Genomic DNA, 21,856 nt, shown 5'->3' on the forward strand with positions numbered 1-21,856 from the left:
TACGAAGAACTAGAGGCTCTGTGACTCTGAGAGGAATAATCACCTTCTAGCGGCTTTACAATCTGCAGCTTCTCCGGCAGGTAGGATCTTGTCGTGAAGGAGTATCCCGACCAGACACTTCCTAAGGAGGGATGCGAGCACAGTGACAACAGGCTTTCAGTTGGGGTCACTGGGCCTCCGCTACCCTCCCCACCTCCTTTTTCCTCCTCTTTGGCCAGGTAAGCCAGCTTTCTCTCCCTCTCTTCCTCAAAAAAGCGTTTCTCTGAGAGGTAGTTGTCACGACGGAGGGACAGACGTCGAAGGGCTGCCTCCAGGTCCCTGCTGCCCGGGGTCCCTGGGGTGCCAGGGGGCCGCTTGTTAGAGTCCTCTGACCTAAAACAAGAGACATAGTAGAGTTAAGTTTCAGTGAAGAGTTTTAAAAGTAGTATGTCTATCTCTACATTTTACTTTGCACAGCTCAGTTGGATTCTGTGGTGGTAGATAATAAAAAGGCAAATGCTAATGACTGAAATCCAAAATTTAGGATAACAGTTTCTGTTAGAAATCCTAACAGAAACACACCAACTCACACCAAGGTTACCAACATACACAAATAAATCAAAAGAGCTGATAGAGAGAGTGGCACCCCCTTAGTTACTTAAGACTAAAATGGAAAAACTGGAAATAAATGGAAAAAAAATGTAACTAAAATAAGTGAAAATTAGATAAGTAATAAAATAATGAATAATATAAATCTAAAATGTCCATACCCATCGTCTGGACACTCCAGGAGACTGCTGGTCCTGTTGTCCAGGATGATCCCACCTCCGGTTTCACTACCATAAATGGAGTCAGAGCGAGGTGTGCCCATCCTGCTAGAGCGCCCTGAGGTGAAGCATGATGTCTGATTGGAGCCTGGGATGTTGAGAGGGGAGGGGGCTAACGATGAACGCTGCTGACGCATCAGGTTGAGGTTTTTCACCGTCTGGAACACTCGCTTTGGGTGCAGTCTGGAGAGACATGATGACACAAATATCAAATTGATGGATGAACATTACATTATGATGTTAGACCAATTCATTAATAACCCTCTAATCTTGATCTATGTTTTCTTTTTAAGGTGAATAAGGTTTTAACATTGGATGTACCTCTGCTCTTCTACATCTGGATCATCCATCTGAAGTTCCTTCCTCATGGTGCCCTCTATTTCTGCTGCCAGAGAGTCCTGGAGAAGAAGGAAAAAGTTTGTTATTAATCTACTAGGGACCTAAATCAGATATGTATGTTAATAAATGACAGCACTGGTAAAATTCACTGTGGATATCGAGCTCAAGTTTTGGTTCATAGGTTTAATGTGGTAAATTTATAATGACAAAACAAAGACCAACGTATAGTTAAGTTGGTTTAAGGATAATGATAACCCCCTCTTTTATTGCCCATCCCTCCCTGACCCTCTGCTCTCTGACTCACCATCGGGAACAAGCCCAGAGAGTGAAAACGCCTCGGTGTGCTCAGTGGTAGAGTTTTATTTCTCAGGTTCTTCAGTTCTTCCTGAGCTTCATGAAGCATCTCCATACACTCTGCATACTTGTCTTGGAACTCCCGCAACTGAAGGAGGCAAAAGGAAAAAGCAGGTGAGACAGGTAAAGACAGGTAAAATAATGAGAACAAATAAATGAGTTAATGAAACAGAACAATTATTTAGGTACCGCCGATGGCCAGATATGGGACATTTGATATAGACACAGGTTCTGGAGAAATGTGCAAAGCACCGCTGCAAAAAGATTTATTGCAGGAGGCTTTCTATCAATGTGTCCTGCTGCTGCTGCAGAAACTACAATGAGGCCACGGTCACTGGATTGTAGATTGTCTTACCTCAGCAGTGAGTTGTCGCTGGGCATCTTTGGCTGCTCCTAAGTGCTGAGTCAGCTCCTCGTTCTCCACAGCATACTGTACACAACCCAGACAGAAAAGAGGACAACAACAGGTATGAAAAATACTGAACCAACAATATGAAATCTCATGCATAAACGAAATAAATACAAACTATTAATGCTACATATTCTTCACATATTAAGAGAACCACATATTAATTCGTACCAGCTTGGCCTTCTTCTGGAGGTCTACTATCTGGGAGAGGAGGTGTGTGATCTCCTCCTGCTGCCTGGAGGCATCTTCAGTCTTCCTGGCCAGTTCTTCAGCCAGGGAGGAAATCTGCAGGTTGGCATCACCTGGGAACAAGAACAGGTGCTCAACGAAAGTAAAGCTGCCTCTTTCTTGCCTCACTGCCTTCAGAGAGTGAGGAAGTGATTCATATCACTTCAGTTCCTAATATGATGACAGTTAGTGAAATACTCACGTAGTTCTTTGACACAGTCATTGACAAGTTGCTGTTCTTTCTCCTCATAGGAGATAGTTTCTGTCTCCAAATGACTGGCCTGGACAAAAAATAAACAGACATTACCGATCAATACCACGCACTATAGAAATTCATCACCCCAGTCAATAACTTCTCCTAAATATAAGCAGAAGTGCTGACTGGTAGACTATCTAATGAAGAAAAACAGTATTGCTGCCAATATACTAAATTAAACAGACTGCAGGATCCTTGTGAGACCATTGCATGAATATTTAGTGTTGTGTCAACCATTTATATTAAATATTGTGTGTTTGCAGCAGCTTGTCTATGTGTACCTCAGATCGCAATGATTTGTTTTCTTCCTCCAGATCTTTGAGTTTCTTCTGCAAGGAGTCCAGGGGGAAAAAAGTAGGTGTTGACACATTGGGTTCACTTGGACGCACACTGAAAACACACACAGACACACATGTGAGAGTTTGAATTAGTATGGGTTACCTCAGGGTCACATTTTGCACACAGACACATTGATAAAAACCTGCAGCATTTTCACAGATTTAGGTTCTGAAGAGATTCACTACAGGGACAATGAAAACTCATGTTATAAATAACTCAGCTGTCTGAAGTTACTGGGACATTCTCACACACCTTAGATAGCTCATCAAAGCCTCAGAGGAGAATGGTTTTTGTTTTTGTTTTCATTAGATCTGAATAGTGTTGAGAGAGAGAAGAGGACAGGTGATGGAAGGTGATGAAAGGTGAGGAGAGGAGGTGACTGAAAGGGGACGTACGGTGTGGAGGTGGTGGACTCTCCCTCACTTTCCTCGGCAGCGCTGGTATAGAACTGTAACAGTTCATCTTTCATGGACAGATCATGACGCAGCTGAGAAACCTGTATGTGGAAAAACAGAAGGAGACATGCAGATGGAGGATACTTGAAGTAAAAGAGGACATGGCTACAGTGGTTATGTTATACTGCTCCAAACTCTTACACGTAATTTATTAATATGTACAGTATATAAAAGACATTTTCCAAACTCTGTCACATTTGATCACATGCAAATACAGAAATACACACATACACACAAACAGCGTCACTGTGTACCTCCTCTCGGATGTGCTCTACTTGCTCTTCCAGCAGTTCGTTTCTCTCGCTGAGGGCTTTGTTTTTCTTCAGCAGCGACTGTCCAATGCGAGCCGCCAACTCCAAGTCACGCTCTTTCTGCACAGAGCCAAAGCACAATAGTTGAAAACATTACAAATTAAAGGACTAATTCAACATTTTGGGAAAACATGCTTATTCCCTTTCTTGCTATGAGTTAGATGAGGATATTTAGCCATTTCCCCGTTTCCAGTATTTATTCTTAGCTCAGTTAACTGGCTGCTGACAGACAAGAGAGTGGTATCAATCTGCATGAAAGCAAATAAATGACCCAAAACGTCAAACTGTTTCTCTAAAATGCTGGCAGCGCTTATTTTTCCCTCGAGAAAGAATATATGTGAAAAACAGGAAGCACGACAGAAGCAGAAGCAGGTTTAAAATGTGAAGGTTGACTCAAATACCTCAACAAGGCAGAAATAGGTGGAACAGAGAATTAATGAAACAACAGGACAAACGTGGTGTAACCCTAACTCTAATCCTGAATAGTGAATATTACTGCATTGTCAGCCAAACTGTTCACAACAGATCAATACAATGAGCTCGTACATGGTGACAACTGTGACTACCATGTTACCATGTTTAGTCAATATTGGATGGCTGGCTGTTGAATTTGATGGTTCATTTAACAATGACTCCTTTCTACCTTCACAGGTTTTAATATATGAAGAGGAAGTCGGCCAAGCTTCTCACTGGAAATGTCCTGCAACATGTCATTCGCATGTTCACTAAGCAGCTGATGTGAATGTGAAGTCAGATTTGAATATCAGCTGGTGGAAACAAGTTTAATGATGTCATTCTATCAACCTTCCTTTATCATAAACCTCATAAAGCAACCAGTGTTTAGACTATCAGACCACGTCATAACATTTGACCAAAGTGACTCACGGTGTGTCTGCCTTCACTGTAGCGCTTCATGTTTTTCTACTTTAACTGATGTTACTTGACATGATCTTACCTCTTCCAGGAGTCGAGTGACAGCGTCAATGTCGCTGTAGGTCTTCGTCATCTGGCCCACTCTGTCAGCACACAACACTGCACAGAGAGAGAGAAAGAAAAAATTGTCTTTAATCTCCACAGAAAATACACGCAAAAGATACTGTACAGTACAGTCAGAGCACTGAATGGTAAATAACAATAGTAAACCATGTTTTAAATTTACATTTCAGCCCTCCCTTAAAGTTTTTAATACCATGTGATTGCACTCCTCTGGAAGTTTTTGACTGTAGGTGACTGAGAATATGTTAGTTAGAATATGCTACATGTGCCAATTTGTGCTGTCTGTGGGCAACAATATTTTACAGACATAACTTATTCGTAGAGTTTTTTTTTTTTAGAAAACATTAAAAAAAAAGTAAAAAATAAAAAGAGCATGAATAATTGTCACAAATTAAACAAAAATTTTCTTTTCACAACAACTAAATGTACCTGCCTAAAAGTCAGCTAAAACTAAAGCAGTCTAACACAACAGTCCTGCAATAAATCCTACATATAAAGGTTGTAATGTTCAGTTCATGGCTCATTGATATAAATTAGGTAGACTGCAGTAGTCAAGTTATTGTTAATTCCTGATAACCTAACTCTATATTATACAAGATTCTCAGTGTTTCTAACATACTGTGAGTATGTTACAATGATCCACCGCTCCCTCTGTTGTCTCCTTTCCTCTTCACTCTTTTCTAGTTTTCAGTTCATGAATCATGTTACAGTATACTTGAAGACATTCACATTCACACTCACATAGCACACCCATACACGCCTTAAAAGACATACAGGTCCACTATTCATCAACTTTGCCAGTGAAAAAAAGAAAAAAGTTAAGAAATTGATTGCAGACACAATGGTCAATGTGAAGGGCCACACCACAGCACTATTTCAACTACAAGAGAACAAGTTCATTGTTAGCTCCTTCCGTCCTCACACAAAGCTCTGACTTTACTTGGGAATCTGTTTTCAGTCCTGAGTGACAGTATTATTCACCACAGAGGTGAAAATTCAAACAGAATACGTCACATTCAACAATATGACCCCCTGCCTGTGGTGAAATACCCATAAGGGAAATTCAAAACAAAAACTTCAAAACAAAAACACCCAAGCTATTTTCTCTGCTCCTTGAGAGTAGTTAGTTCCCAAAATTGATTTTTATTGTGGGCCTTGAATCATTAGGTAATTTGTTGCAGAATTTGTTTGAGATTTTCTGTTACAATCACACAGTGTTCATAATCATAATAATCAACAGTGTAATAAAATGTCTTGGTGAGGATATCAGAGTATAACAATGTTTATTTTTGGACAGTCTTGTAAGTCTGGGAGGTGTAATGGCCAACATAAATGTGTCATATGGGGCCGTAAGGCACAGCGAGATAATACGATATATGCCATTACAACATGGAACAATTTATCTGTTTCAGTTTCCAAAGAAACACAATTTTACTCCAGATTAGCAGCTCAAACATCATGACAAGTACATACACAATACTGCCAACTCAGAGGCCTCAGAATGCAAAACAGAGTTGGCCAATGCAAACAGCATATTTTCATATCCTCATACAACACACAGGCAGTGTGTGGCTACTGAAAACAAAGACACAAGGCCTCAGCTGACAATGTTTCAGTTTAGGATATTTTCCATTATTAGCATCTATTATTAAATAAGATGCACTTTTCTAACCAGACAAGGTGGAATGAGCATGTCACAAGTCCCAGAGCAGTTTCACAGAGGCATTTTGTCTGATTAATTAAGGGCATCTCAATATGTCCGTCATTCATTTTCACTCTAAGGTTTCCTAGGTGGTTTGGGATTTAAACCATTTCCGCTTTAAGTAAAAATCACACATCAAACAATTCGTCATTACAGATACTGAGGTTGTGTTGAAGAGGTTCTGCTTGAACAAGTCTACTCTAGTAGCTTTGTTAGACTGTACTTAGGTGCAGTGGTAGTTTGAGCTAAATGCTAACGTCAGCATGCTAACATGCTCACAATGAGAATACTAACATGCCGCTTTTTATGCATGTTACCATAGTGAATACAGTTATACTCAGCATAGTCTGCAAGCAGGCTAAGATTTGCCATCTATCCAAAGTGGTGAACTGACTGACATAGTCAACCATAAAGCTACACCACTAGCATGGCTAAAAACAAATGACTCAGTTTTCATAGTCTAGTCTAGTCAAGACTTTGATCATACAAGGCAAGGTCTATTTCCCACTTCAAACATTTGGATTATAATCAAAAATGATCTGATACAAGTGTGAAACAGATACACAGACCTGACTGAGAAAAAAAAAACACCCCCACACACAATCATCTCTCCTGGGTGTAGTTGTTAAGGCACAGAGTGTTACTGTGGGAACAGTTCGGCATGACGATCACCAGAAAACACACGTATGTGAGTGTGCGCACACACAAAAAAATGCATCACTTGTATCTGCTATCTGGCCTATAATGAGATTGTACACTTGATAGCACAAGGTGCAGCCTGTTGAGCAGTCATTCATTCTGTATGTGTGTTTGCTTTGTACTGAAGAACATGCTGGTTTATTTCCATGGTTATACTCGACCCCAGTCAGACAATTAAGGTGAATTAAGTAACTAAGAAAACACATACAATGGTTGAAGGCATATGGCAATTAAGCTCACTCTTACCACTATGTAAAGTAATCATTAATGTTGTGGAAACACAGACTAGAAATGACAACACGTCTGAAATCATTAGCAAACAGCTACTCAACACCGAATATAACATTCCAGAAATTGTGTACACTTTGTGTAATAACATTAACCAAGAAAAATATAAGAATTTCCTGCTCTTTCAGTGACATTGGAGGACTAGGTTAAATTTTTTAAAGATTACTTTATTAATCTACTGTATTTAGTCATAAATGGGTGGTGAAGGAAAAACAACTGTAACCAGTAGGAGGAAACGTAACCTAACACTGGAAGGTGATCTGGATGTTTTTTTTTTTTGTGTTTTATACTGAGAGCGGGTAACTTTAGACAAATGCTCCCTCTCCGTCTTTGTCAGAGGGAGGATTAATGAGAGAAAAATGTTTAAGTCTTATTTTCACCTGCACCCACCAAGTTCACCACAGGTTCTATGTAAAAACTGTATACAGGTAACCTCCCTCAGATCAGATCTCTGAAAAGGTGACTCAGAGTTTTGAGTTGAAATGTAATTAAAGCTCAGTATGAACAGAGCAGACTCCTGGTTTTCAGTCTGTCTGCTTTGCAGCAGGGGGGCTGAGGGAGCCAGAAGTCTGGAGTTACAGACAGCCTAATAATCCTGGCTGCTACTGGGCAACAGATAACACGCAGGTTCGAGGACAACAAACAAACACTAAGACAACTGATTGAAAGGTAAAAGGGGCCCTTGATACGCCTAATCATTTCCCCAAACACAACCTGTGTAGAAATGTTATAATGTATTGAATATCTTGAGTACGGTTTCCTTATTGGACTTGGGATGATATTCATCTCAATTGCCCCAATAAAAACATGTTTGTGCCACAGTACGTGGAGACATGAGTCTCATGCTCTGCCCCAAATACATCATACACTCTCATATACAGCACACAAAGTGAGCAATCATGGTTGTTGTTTTTTTTTTTAATTGAATTTCTCTTCTATCAATGCATATTTTATGACAAAAGCTCACTTTAGCAGTTTACTTTCAGTTAATCAAATCACAGAGAGTTTTCCATCCCTGCTAGGAAATTACACTTCAGTTTATGTATACACTCACATTATGTCTGCAAAAAACTTCAGGTTGGTTACTCAATATTTGTGCATTTTTAAACACTGTCACAACTGTAGCATGCTTGCACTTAACACTCAAGCTGGAATAAAGAGCCAAGCCCATATTTGAACTTGTCAAATCAGCAGGCAGATGAACCACACGGTGCTGAGACCAGATACAACACTAACACCTGCAGGATAGAGCCACAGACATATAGAGACATGATTACCTTCAAAAAGGTTACACAGGTTTCTAATTATCTCTCCTCAGAATCCACATCACTTCAGAACATATGAATAAAGACTGAATGACGCTACAACAAAAGGTCAGACACACTGAGCAAGCCAAACTAGTGAGAACCAAGAAGACATGCACATCAGAGATGATGCCCTCAGTTACGAAGATAACCACGTACTACCTTCACACAGAACTTGTTGTTCTTCATCCATCTCCTCTTCCTCCTCCTGCTGTGTAGTTTCATGACTGGGAAGACAGACATACTCCTCTTCCTCTTCCACATCCTCTTCTTCTCTCTCCTGCTCTGTGCTTCCATTACTGGGCAGACGAACATATTCCTCATCCTCCTGGTAGCAGTATCCCAGATCGTCCTCAGCAGATGTGAGCAGTGCCATCCCCCTCTCTGGCACTACAGCTTACTAGTAAACCACAAAGCCTCCGAGTGCAACAGCACGGATCCTACCTGTGCTGTTTGCATTTGTGGGTGTGTTTGTGTTTTAATCTATGAATCAATACCTAATGTGTGTGTGTTCCTCAGATGTGAAAGTACACATCTACCTGGCTTTTGTTCCGTAGAGGAGAGAAAGTGTGTATAGTGTTTGTAGTCTGTCTTTCTAAACACTCCATTGTGCATGTCTGTGGGTGTATGTTCATCCGGTGGCAAGTGGTGTCTGCTGTATGTGTTTCTAACAGTGTATGTATCACTTGTCCCTGTGGTATCTCCTAAAGATGACCAGATAACTCCCCTAACTCCCCTAACTCCTCCCCCTCCTCTGTGACTGGTCAGTGAATGGCCTACTCTACTTTACCACATACGGGGGGGTGGACACAAAAATATACAGGACGCTGTCTGTCAGCAATTTAAAGGTCATAAAACTAAGTTAAAATATATTTAACACCAACAATGAGAGCATTTAAAATAATCTGTAATATTCATCTTAATCCCTGTAATCCTCAACTATTCATCCTTTTCAACCTTTTCCAAATAATGGGTTAAAATGGTTCAGGCGAGCACCTGTACAATCAAACTGGAGCGAGTGAGACACCTGTTTCTCAGGTGAGTCTCAAGTCCAATGAAGGCAAAGTCCTCATGTAACCCTCCTCTAGAGAAAATACCATGGTACAGTCCGTTCAGCCTCTATGGTGACAGGACACGGCAAACAATAATAGTTATGCACCTGTTTCCAGGGTGGGGCCAAACACAGTGAAACCTTCACAGGTGAATGTTTTTACACACATTTTAACCTGCGGCCAGTGTTATCAAGGGAAATTCATGGGATAGAAAGTTCTTGGGCTGGAAGGGTGGCAAACAAACAAATGAATAGAGGGCTGGCAGACTGGCAGGCAGAGTGAACTGTGCTAACCACTAAGCTAACAACTTAGCAGGGCCAAGCTATTTCAAACATTACTGAAAACAAATAAGTAGAATATAAAGGAATTGACTTCTCTCTAAACAAACAAACAAACTCTGAATTAATCTTGTTGTTTAATCTATTTTAATTATCAAAACTATTTCCTGAAAACTTTCAAAAAACATCTGTTTCTGTCAATTTAAGAAAAAAGAAAAAAGAAAAAAAGAAGACAGAACTGGGTCATGTTTACCAGACTGTTGAATTGTGATTTCTAGAAATGGACACAAAAAGAACGAGTCCTATCCAATACTTCAAAACATTATTACACTATACACTATTGGCAAACTGTGAATCTTTATAACAGTTTGATAAACACTGTGATGCATAGTTTTACTCCGCAGTATATTTTGCATGTCACTGCTGCTTAGTTAACCCTTCAGTCCGAGATACTTCCTAAACTGGGTATTTGTCCAATCACATTTGAATAAGCTCTTTAATGAAAACTAGCATGGTACAGTTATATTATTCATAATGTAGTGTACCTTTATAGTTTCCTTCACATTACTAAAGAGAAACAAATAATAACTGTCTACTATATGTAAATGGACATGTCATGTCCATCTTAGCTGAATAAGTAAGACCCGTAAGACCTGATCCCTCATAAATTCATGTAGGCCACATCAAAGCAGTCTAATTCTCTGCTCATTACTCACTGCTCAAGTGTTATAAGTACTGTAATTGGTCTAGAAAACTGATGCCAGCTCCGTACTGGCCTACATGCTTGAGTAACTCCACTCAATGGTTCTATGGATGTAATGCTGCAGGCAACAAAAGAGTCCTGGACAAACACCCCTCAGTGTTTTCCCTACTCCCATTGCTTTTCTGGTCACATTCACTCTTTACACTCCACTCGTTTTTCCATTTTCCCTCTCATACCACCCCGCCCCTTCAACCTCACTTGTCTTGTAAATTTCTATTGAAATTCTTTGTACAACATTTTTGAAGAAAACTACTACATTTTAGACAGTTACATGTATATAACCCTGTTGAAATCAAGAAATCCAGCTGGTTAAAACATTGCCTGCTCATAGCTCAAGGCTCCACATCTCTCAGCTTGTATCCTTCCAGGCTCTTAGATCTTAAACTCACTGTTTCCTTTTACACAGCAGCTGTAGCTGCGTTAGCAACAACACAGCAAGAGCCAGGGAGCTTCTATCTTCCAGTGATAAGTTTGGACTTCTCTTTTCAAAGCTAATGCCAACTCATGTGATATAAGGAAGATTAATTTAAACAGTTAACTTTACAGACCTGGAAACAAACACATGATTAGTTAGCAGTGGTTCTAAAAATCAATGTTTTGTGTCTCAGCTTCACTTAGTTTCCAAAAATTATCCCTCCACCCTGTCACATTCCCACTGGAAGAATAGTTTGCCCTCTTTCTCAGCCCCAGCACTCTGTACTGCTCACTCTCTGCCAATCCAGCCATTTGTTTTGAAGGTTTCCAAAAGTGCCAAAGTGTATTTGGCAGACTGCTATTGACAAGAGTGGCTTAGAGCAGCTAAATATAAGCCAACCTACTTCCACATCCCTCCCTTGCATATCTCAGAATAAAACCAGCTGCTTTCTATTTCTGCCTCTACACTCCACAAGAAGATTTATCACAGAACCTGCACATCCCCCTCTCATTTTGTTATTTGATCAGTTCAGCATCAAGCACAGTAAAAGCTATTAGAGGAAACAATTTCCTCTGAAAGCTCAACATACCAAAGAAAGAAAATCAGCCTGGGTTGACTGCCACAGCTAAATAATAGTGCAGATGTTTAAGCTGCACAGCTCACATTGTGGAGGTGCTGAGCTGTCTCAAACTGTTATGTAACCATTTCTAGAGCATCCCTGACACACATACATAATATAGCTCACATAACAAGTCATAGATCATACCATCTTCCTCCATTCACTAGACCTTCACATAAAATTTGGAATTTACATTAAATTCAACTTCATCAAGAAACACAACATGAATCATCAAATTCATAAAAATGCACCCGTGTTCAGTCCAATGAAAATCAACGATTGCAGGACATAGCTGCATTACACACAACATCAAGACATGGACCATAACAAGCTGTATTATAAGAGAAGAGAAACAGACAACGGTGGAAAGATGTACACAGAGAGGAGGGAGAACCAGAGGCAGTGACTAAAGGCTGCTAATAAACTGACCACTACAATAAACTGCTGTTCGTCACACGTGTCACATGACCGGGCGCCATCGGCCCCCCACATGTCTTGGCTGTGTGATTGGATTGATCATTACCCTCACAGGTTACATACTGTGGCTGCAGCAGGACAATAACACAAGCTGTCGTAACAAACTGGGGTACATTACATAAATGCACTGCACCAAATTCTATGATTAATGGGTAATTTAAAGCTTTGCAGCCATCCTTTATTCATAATACTTATTTATTCCACATCTTTTGCTATGTTGTTTTTGTTTTGTTTTATTTTAAAAACCTTCATACAACATACACATTTACATATTAAGTTTTGAAAAAAAAACAACTTGTGACTCATGTGACTTTTATTTGTCCCTTCAGGTCAGCTGCTATCAACATCTTTTTCAGCAGCTATGATAAACAGGTAGCTGGCATCAGTACAGACAGTCGCTCTAGTCCTGATCCAGAACCAACAGCAAGGAACCATGACAAAACCCAGTCCTACTTTGTACATGTACACCCACAGCAACTCATATAAGCTACTCCTTGGCATTATTCTGGAAGCCACATTGACTCTGTCGCCACAGAGCACCTGTTACAACATCCATTGTACTGTCTCCTGTAGCTACAGCTTTAATGCTGCTGTATGTCTTTTCTGTAACATTTGCTTTGACATTTTGTTGTAGTATGAATGTCAGTCCACAGGGTCACATTCTCTGGGTTATCTCTGATGGACACGAGCAGAAAGAAAACAGTTTAAGCTGGTTCCAGTACAGGTTTATGTAAAAGATAACAAATGGTTTTTATGCTTTTTGAGCTAGAATAATTTTAATCCACTTAACCTTCACTCAGTCTGTGTCTCCAGAGGACACATTATAAAACCTGACCAGTGGTTACACTGTTACAACACAGAGTATATATGCCACCCTCAAAGCACTTCTTATATTTGTGAACTTTGATCTTACAGTTCCCAAAATACTTATCAGGAAAACTTGATTAAATCTGTTTCTGTCAATCTGTCAGTTTCTTTATATTAGATAAAAGTTGAGGTCTGGATCTAATGCACTGTGCAGCAAACAGCTCTCTTTTAGTTTCTAGGAAGCTTGTGTCTTGTTTTGGTAACTGTTCGATTACCTACTGTACCTTTTCAACATTAACATCCTACACATCTACATTTCCATATAACACCACTCCAGTAAATAGTTTGACTCTTCAACAACCACATGTCAATAAAAAAATCTGTAGCAGACTGTTGTCTTACCATCAGTACACTCTTCATAGTACCAGTCCAGTTCATAGTAGTCTGCCTTGACAAACCTCTGGCCTCTGCTCTGGCCTCGTCTCTTCATCCTCACTGCTCTGACACACAGCTGTATTGTTTCCAGTGTCCCAGCATACTTAGCTGTAGCATCTCCGGCAAATCCAATGTCCCAGCATGCTTAGAGATAACCAGCTGTCACTAGGGTCTTATTAGTTACTAATAGTGTCCGTTGGTCTGTCAGTGAGTGCCCAGTTCTTCTATCCCAGCATGCTTAGCAGTTACCAGCTGGCACACGATCATTGTTGGTGACAGACTGCCCAAGCTCATCATATGTTCTTTCCGTCCCTTCGTCATTAGCAGCAAACTGTCAGTGTATTATGCTCCATATTTGTTGTGATGTTGGTGCCAGTTCGGCATGTCATCCCACAGAACCGTTACTTGCGTCATCAGTCGTTAACAGAAAAAAACACATTGTCACTGTATTGTCCTTTATCCATCAGGAATTCCTCACCGTTTCAGTAAATCTTCATTCACTTCATTTGGCCTCTGCCATCTTTTTTCTTCTTTCTTTTCTGTCCATCAGTTTACCTCAGTCACCCCAAAGATTCAGCAAATGTGTCAGCTTCCATCGTCTCATGTTCACATCCATTTATAGCTTCATGTCAATTCATCCTCTTGTGCCCCTTTCAGTCATCTGTCCGAGTCTTTCTGAGGTTATATTATAACCTTTGTCTTCTCTTTTGTAACATTTCTTGCTCACTGACAGCACAACCTCTACACATGGACATCTCTAACAATGACTCAACACAGCGGCACAGAGAGTGAGCGAGCAGCAGCAGCAGTCACGGGTTTTGCAGCAGAAGTGATGATAATCATGACACAGTGAGTTGGGCGGGGTTAGAGGATGCCTACAGCCAATCAGATGCCAGCAGTATCCCCAGCTTGCTCCCACCCTCCATTCGTATGTCAGCATCTCCCCCTCCTCTCCTCTACTTTGTCCTTCTGTGTGGTTGCTATAGTAACAGGCTCAGACTCCAAGGCCTGAGGCTAAGCAGCATGTAGAGGCAAGTTAGTGTGAAAAGAGTGTAGCGTTGGCAGAGGTGACGTGGCTCACCCAAAATGAATGAACACAACGGGTGTTCAGTGATTGGTTATTTTAGCAGGGGAGTGATGAAATAAGCACATGTCATCTATACAAGTGCAGAAATCTAATAAACCTCTCTCTTGCCCATTCATCTAAAGGAAATATAAATCAAATGTGTTTATCACATAATTACACACATATTTTTTTAAGAAATCCAAAAAAATATTTTGGTTGTGAATTTCCACTGCTATCTTTTAAATTACTCTTCATCTGTACCTACTACACATGAACTGTTTTCATATGGTTGACAATACTGATCACCAGCTAAATTATAGCTTGACCTGTCAGACAACTATGTCCTCTGTTTAGTGGGACATGTGAAAGTGATGTCATCACAACATTGAGTTGCTTGCATGGTTGCTCTCTATTAGTCAACTGCCTCCATGTCATCATTTACATACTTAAATAAATGAATAACCACTTGGATGATATAACATAAACCAGTAATGCCTGTTCAGCAATCTGACACACAGCAGCTCCAGGTAAAGATGAATGTTAAAGAAGTAGTATTTATGCATAAATAAATGTGACCTATATGGCCCTTTATGATGGTTGGTATGGTTAACTACTTCTACTAAAGAGAAACACAGCTTTATGACCAGGATGAAACAAGTATGGCTCATTCATCATGGGCCTGGGTGAAACAGTACCTTACCTGGCCATCTGTTTGAGGCAATAATAAGAAGCAATGTTCATCCATTAGGGATGATTAAAGTAATAGGAAACAATACAGTTGATAATAAAGCACAAAAGCAATGTTGAGTATTTAGTAAAACACCCCTTACAGAATATCTCATACTGGTTCTTATGTAACATGACCTTGTCACTGCCTCTTAGCCTGGCTGGCTATGATGAATGTCAAGGCCAAGGTGTCCATGTCGGCATGGGGGATTGAGGTGAAGTTTCAGTTCTCAGTTAAACCTATTTATAAAAGACACTTGATCTATTTTTAGAACATGTTTTTACCCTGAGTCACTGTTCAAGCAGACATGAATTAGAACTGAATTATTGATGGTGAAAAACACTTTACGTTCCCTTGGTTTGCCATTTGCAGTGTGCGCAAGTGTTTTATATGAGCCTGTGTGTGTTTGTTTGCCTCCAGTTGTGTGCAAGTGGGTGTGTGTGGTTTATTGCTGGCATAGGGGGCAACCACAAGACAGCTCTTAGTCTGATAGAGCAGACACGTGCATAAAAACACAACAGAGGACTGAGTGCAAGAGAGAGCAAAACATCAACCAACAGAGAGTGAGAGAGGGACCTACCAGGTATGTTTGTTGTGGCAACCATGACCAGCTGGCACACCCACACTGTGGTGGGCAAATCTCTCTCTCTCTCTATCCCTCTCTCTCTTTCTCCCACTCTGATTCCTGCTCAGTCAAGGTCAGTATGTATTTTAAATCACTTACCTCTCAATCTTAAATTCTCATCGTCACTGTCAAATAACAGTTTCCTGAAGATTAAATCTAGAAGTTTAACTTTCTGTCCCTACAGTGTGATATATGTGGTGTTGAGAGTGCAACATGGCAATTTCAGGGACATATCTAATGACATCTTCTGAAAACAGTGTATGATCAACTTACAGAAGTATTTGAGGGTCTCCTCTATCTGTTCAGTAGTGAGGTCGAGGGCAGAGTCAGGGTCCACCAGTGGCGTGTGCAGCCAATCATCTTGGTCGTACCCGAAGATGGTGTCGGCCCTCAGCTTGTAGACTGGCAGCTGCTCCTCCAATAAGCTGATAATCTCAAGCTCTGGCAAGTCAGTACTGTTACACACATCTGTACAGACAGAGAAAGAGACACTGTACAGTATTTGTTCTTTTCTTTGGCAATAACATTTTCTTTCAAGTCATTATGGATTACTGATAGGGAGTGGACGTAAAAATGTTGTCTTCAGCTGGGACAAAGTTTGGTGATGGGTATAATATCACAGTGTCAGTTCTGGTAATCTTAATATCACAGATTGGACAACTGCTTTTCATTCGGTAATCAGCACAAGAAGACATTGCAACAGTTTATTTCAACTGAAAGTATATGATGCCCTCTAGTGGCCAACTACAGGAATTAGCCAACTTCTCATTACAACAATCCTGTAGCACTCATAAATAGAGCTGAACTGGGTGATAGCTTCATTTATGTCCATTTGCATCTCCAGTTAAATGAAATTAAGTGCTTACTTGGGAAGCAACAGTTTAAGTCGGATAGTAATTAAAAAATACAGGTTGTGCCGCAACATTTCATACAGCCTGCAAAGAAATGGACATTTTAAAAACAGCATTAAAGCCCTTATTATCTAGACCCATAATTACTGCAACAGCAATCAAAACATAACAACACATGTCATAAAAAGGAGTGTTTTACTATATACATGCATGTCAAATTCTACTGTAAAGTATTTGTTTCTCTAATATGTGTGTAGCCAACTGTGTTCTTAAAAAAACTACAAGACCCTGCTCCTCATATCAATAAAAAAAAAGGGAGACACTTAAACAAACAAAAGCACATAGTTTCAAACACACACGACGACAGTAAAAATATACTTCCATATACCTTTTTATGACTTGGTAAAAATGTAAAAGAACTGTTATCATTTATACATTGCGCACAGCTATCGTTGACATGGCAGCCAAACCAGTCCAGAAACTCCTCAAAAAAGTCAACAACCTTCTACTTCAAACGTCTGAGTCAACCAGAGAGCCACATTTCTGGGCTGCTGTGGAAAATGAAATAATCTTACCTAAGCTTTCAGCTATGTGCCTCGCTGTTCACACATCAGTTTAGTGTGCTATTAAAAAGTAGCATGCATTTAGGACTCTATTAGAGAGCACATCCTCTCTGTTCACTCACAGAATTCAGGTTTTAGTCACTTTTTCTAAAGAAACGTCAAATAGATAAGCTCTTAGACAGAATGAGAATTAACATACAGTAAAAATAATGTCCTTTGTTCCTCTGTCTCCCTCTATTTCTGGCTCTGTGTCTCTCATCTGCTGTCCGTCTCTCTCTCTCCGTCTGTCTGTCTGTGTCTCTCTAACAATGCTGTCTCTCACAGTTTGCTAATCCAGACTGAATGACTGACTGTGCTGAAAAAGGGAAACACACACACACACACACACACACACACACACACACACACACACACACACACACACACACACACAGCAGCTGGGGAATCATTCAGCAAGCACAGCCAGTGAGGTTTCAACATAGGAGTAAGTATTAGACTGAATTACAGTTCCTACCAATGCCATTAGAAAAGTTACAGTTTACAACAGTTTTTACTGATTTGTGCCACCAAGAATTATGTGATGATTCTTATTCTGGCCTATGGCTAATCATACATTTGGTTCTCTTACAAAAAAATGTTTTTTCATTAGACACAATACACATTACAGCAGCAGACTAACAGCTGTGTAAAGTTTGAGCCAATTTTATTCTTGTGGTTATTGTATTTCTCCTCAACATCACATGCAATAAGTCCAGCTTTTTCGAAAAAACCACTGAAATGTCAAACCATTATCTTTAAAAATAAATCAGTATGATTATTAAGATGATAAGCCAGGGCTTGTTTTCCAATAAGTGCACCTGTAAAGTGAGCAGCCATATAGAATGTCAAGTTAACTTTTTGGAATATCAACTTAAGTTTTTGAGACCACCCTCACATTAATCAAAATAATATTAAACCCAACTTGGGAAGGAGGAGGTTGTTATTGAGAATCACAATATTACCCTTCTGCACTGATATGAAATATGACCTGTGCGCTTCAGCTCCTAAATTGAGTACTGATAGGACACAGATGAGGATAATAATAGCACAAACTGTTCGTGCTGTGTGTTCTGACAAAAGGTCAATGGAGACAGTAAAATGTAATTTTGTGTGTGTGTGTGTGTGTGTGTGTGTGTGTGTGTGTGTGTGTGTGTGTGTGTGTGTGTGTGTGTTGTATCTGGTTAGTTTTAGAATGAGCTTTCTGTTAAATGTGTGAATGCATTTCACAGTTCAAAATTTCACAATTCTCACATATAAACACTTTTGCACACAGTGCAAAACAAGTTAACAAGGACTGTCCGAAAGTACAAAGTAAACAGACCGCCTGTGGTAACAGTGTCGTTGACTGAATATTAATTTTTATGTACTTAAAACAGCAGACAGCGTTTTCTATGTTGCGGTTCTGTCAGTATAAGATAGATAGATAAACTATATCATATAATATTTTTTACAGAGCACAAGAAACCAGCATACAAGGTCAACTTTACAAATAGCAGGGATATAGTGATCACAATTGACAGTGGCATTTCAAGTTATAACTGTTCAATTAAGACAAAGCTGATATACAACATATACAAAGTTGAAGTCCAATATTCAAATGTAAATAAGACTGCAGGCACAAAGAGGACAAGCTTTAGGGACATGCCAACATTAATAACAGCTAGCAGCCACCAGAGGAAGAAAGTTCAAGTTCAAATGTAAGAACAGGCCACTGTTGATCTGAGCACTACATGCAACAACATGTGCAGAGGACACAGAGTCAGGAGGCAGAAAGACTGACAGTCAAGTGTCAAAATCAAGATCAGGTCATTATTTTAGCTGTAGAGATTTACAGCTAGTGATGAATGATCACAATGAGCCACAGACAGAGTCTGGTCAAAATAAGACAAAGTAATAACAGACACTTTCAACAGAGCTGCCTTCCTCCACTTGACCCACACAAGCACCAACACTGGACATACAGTACAGTATAGCTAAGTGTAGTATCACTACACTGAGACCCTAAATTAGGTCACTGAAGAGAGTAGGGTATACAAGCACAAGGGCTGGACTCACACCAGACCTGCTGGACATGACTTCAGAAGTGTTATTAAGCAGAATGGCTGCCTCCTGTAAAGCACTTCTGCTGCTTGTACTCAAATAAAAAAAACAAAACGAGTTAACCTTTCTACAATGTATTCACAGCAAACCTTTTGGCTTTAAAAACAATGTTAGAGGTTTGGACCCATAACCCTATAACCCTATTTATCAAACATTTTAAAAACAAACAAAAAAAATCTTGAAAATACAAATATTGAACTTGTAAATGGTAAATCCCTAAAAGCTGCCTAAACTATACTGACCTAAAAGGGAGGAAACAACTGAGTGACTCACAGAAAGAGACAAACAAACAGAGGATGATCGAGAGATAGAGACAGTGAGAGAACTCTACCCAGATGTTAGCCAAACTGCTCATAAAGCCAACTGAAAACAGCCGAAACTGGCAGAAAAACCACGCTGTGCACAGTGTACTCACTCATGGTGCCTGAAGCCCGACAACCACTGACTCTTCTGCCCTCAAATCACATTTTCCACTGGTCCAGGAGAGAGCAAGGTCGCAAGAAATAACACAGAGTGCAGAGAGAGAAAGAGAGTTGGGAGGGTGAGAGATAGGAAGAACAAGAGAAAGGGAGCCGAAAGTTTTAGAGGACGGCACTGTGTGGAAAAGACAGAAAGAGAGAGAGAGGAAAAGAGGGAGGGAGGAGTGAAGAGGAGAAGAGATCCGAGCCAAACTGGTTCGTCATGCCTGACATGCCAATGACGGAATCCACATGGACCGCCCCACGCTTGCTCTGTCCCCCTCTCTCTTTTCCTCCCAGCAGACCCAGCTGGGCTCTTGCTATGAGCTGTAACTACACACACACACTCTCGCTCTCTATCCTATATAAACACACCGTAGCTAACAGCAGGCTTGAAGCAGTTCCTACTGTTTTACTATGTGTTTCAAGCAGCTCCAGCAGAGCATATTAAACTCTTACATGGAGACACAGACCTGATAAAAGATTCTATGTGATTGAGGAGATTTTCACACTGAGAGTATATGCAAGTGTTAAACATTATTCACCGCCCGAGGGAAACAGGTCAACGGAACAGATTTAACACAGTTGCAACAATAATCATGGCCTGTACAACACGAGCAAAGCTGCAGCAGAAAAATTGCCAAGAACCCACTCAGTGTGTTTTACATGTAATCCTACAGATCAGAGCATCTGGTACTGAAGGGCATTGAATTTATGCCTAAGCTTGTTTGTAAAAGACTAAGGAGAGGACTAATAGCTGCATTACTGTGTAATTAACAGTTACTCAACTTCCTTTATGCATGGTTGTGGTTAGGGTGTGTCACATGTAGTTTAGACATAAAGGGTAGAGCATAGTGAGTCAATGATCAAATGTTTAATTTTAGAAATTCCTATGTCAGTTTTTAGGAGCAACTCTGAATGAAACTTGCTACTGGTGGCCTGATTTGTGGTAAAACCAATCCAGAACAACATGCGAGTGAAAAGAAAAGTATTTCTATAAAACTGGAGGAAGATCACCAAAACTTAGCAATTTTGCATCACACTCTCCTCTGAGTAATTCAGTGACTTGTGGATGGTTGGTGAAAGGAACAGGTGCATGCTGCTCTCTAGATACTCTCACTTTTAATAGCAAAAGTTTCTTAACATATAAAGAACACCTAACTGTGGCGAACTATAATAGACTTGTTGATGTTGTGAACCAATATTCCCCATTGAAGCCATTCAACCAAATACTGTAATACTTATATAATGGAGCTGCAGCACAGGCCTGTCCAGAATTAGACTGGGCTACAGTTGAATGCTGCCGCTGGTCACAGAGGGTACGCACATGAAATACAGGAGAGTACATCAACATGGTCAAATATCACTGGCAGTCCACAAGATCTACGTGAGGGAGTCTGCACCAAGGTGTTCAAATGTCATTAACCCTGTAAATCTCTGAGTCCAGTATGTGTGTGCAGGTCTTCACCAAGGTGTTAGCTTGTATAAAAAGAATCAGCACCGGTCCTAGGGTTCAGAGTGGAAGTGCAGTGGCACTGGCTTGATTGCAGATTTAAATTTCAGCCATAGAAAACTAGCACAACTTTAAAGACAACTCAAGTTTAAACCAGGAAAAAACTGAGAATGGGAAATATTATATGATTATTTTCTAACATTTGTTGGGCATTCTGTTGTTCAGTTATTCCACTTACATACAGCAGACAAATGTCTACCCTGTTATCAAAACTACATTACAAACTTGCCACAAAACTTTCCTCTTTGGTCAGCTAACATTCAGCCTTACTGTGGCTTGCACTCTGATTCAGTCCAGCATCTAGAGTAAATTTGCGTATGCTGTGAACCATTACAATACAAACTGCTGTAGAGGACAGCACACTGGTTCGGTTACAAAAGCTAGCAGTGAGTGACACTGTACATGTGATTTCAATGCTTTATGGTCACACAAAACATGGTCATGTGTTGGTTTTTTCAGGAGTCAAAAGAGACATGGTTTTTTAGAGAAGCAGCACTTCTCATCATAGAAACTGATCCAAACTCAGTAATTAACAGTAATGCAATGGATTTTTTGTATGGTAATACAAAAAGATAAAATGTG

The 21,856-nt window shown here is 40.1% G+C and overlaps 1 protein-coding gene across 3 annotated transcripts in view; it reads right to left on the reverse strand.

Moving 5' to 3' along the window:
- Positions 1–21,856, reverse strand: part of trak1a (trafficking protein, kinesin binding 1a) — a 35,686-nt gene that overhangs the window by 10,043 nt on the left and 3,787 nt on the right. The window contains exons 1-13 of one of the 3 annotated variants that reach the window (XM_023410474.2): positions 19,719–19,923; positions 16,024–16,218; positions 4,453–4,529; positions 3,441–3,557; positions 3,127–3,227; positions 2,674–2,782; positions 2,339–2,417; positions 2,080–2,210; positions 1,855–1,929; positions 1,450–1,587; positions 1,128–1,204; positions 750–989; positions 44–372 (exon numbers count right to left, since the gene is read on the reverse strand). In XM_023410474.2, the coding sequence (XP_023266242.1) occupies positions 44–372; positions 750–989; positions 1,128–1,204; positions 1,450–1,587; positions 1,855–1,929; positions 2,080–2,210; positions 2,339–2,417; positions 2,674–2,782; positions 3,127–3,227; positions 3,441–3,557; positions 4,453–4,529; positions 16,024–16,218; positions 19,719–19,722 (1,672 nt within the window). In that variant the 5' untranslated portion in view covers positions 19,723–19,923. Of the gene's footprint in view, positions 1–43; positions 373–749; positions 990–1,127; positions 1,205–1,449; positions 1,588–1,854; positions 1,930–2,079; positions 2,211–2,338; positions 2,418–2,673; positions 2,783–3,126; positions 3,228–3,440; positions 3,558–4,452; positions 4,530–8,648; positions 9,155–16,023; positions 16,219–19,718; positions 19,924–21,856 lie in introns of those variants that run through there. The other 2 variants (XM_023410477.2, XM_087175208.1) reach the window with 2 other exon arrangements.

The sequence above is a fragment of the Seriola lalandi genome, unplaced genomic scaffold (assembly GCF_002814215.2).
Source record: "Seriola lalandi dorsalis isolate HSWRI2012SDOR001 ecotype SW California unplaced genomic scaffold, Sedor1 jcf7180002054425, whole genome shotgun sequence".
In the NCBI taxonomy this organism is placed as follows: domain Eukaryota; kingdom Metazoa; phylum Chordata; class Actinopteri; order Carangiformes; family Carangidae; genus Seriola; species Seriola lalandi.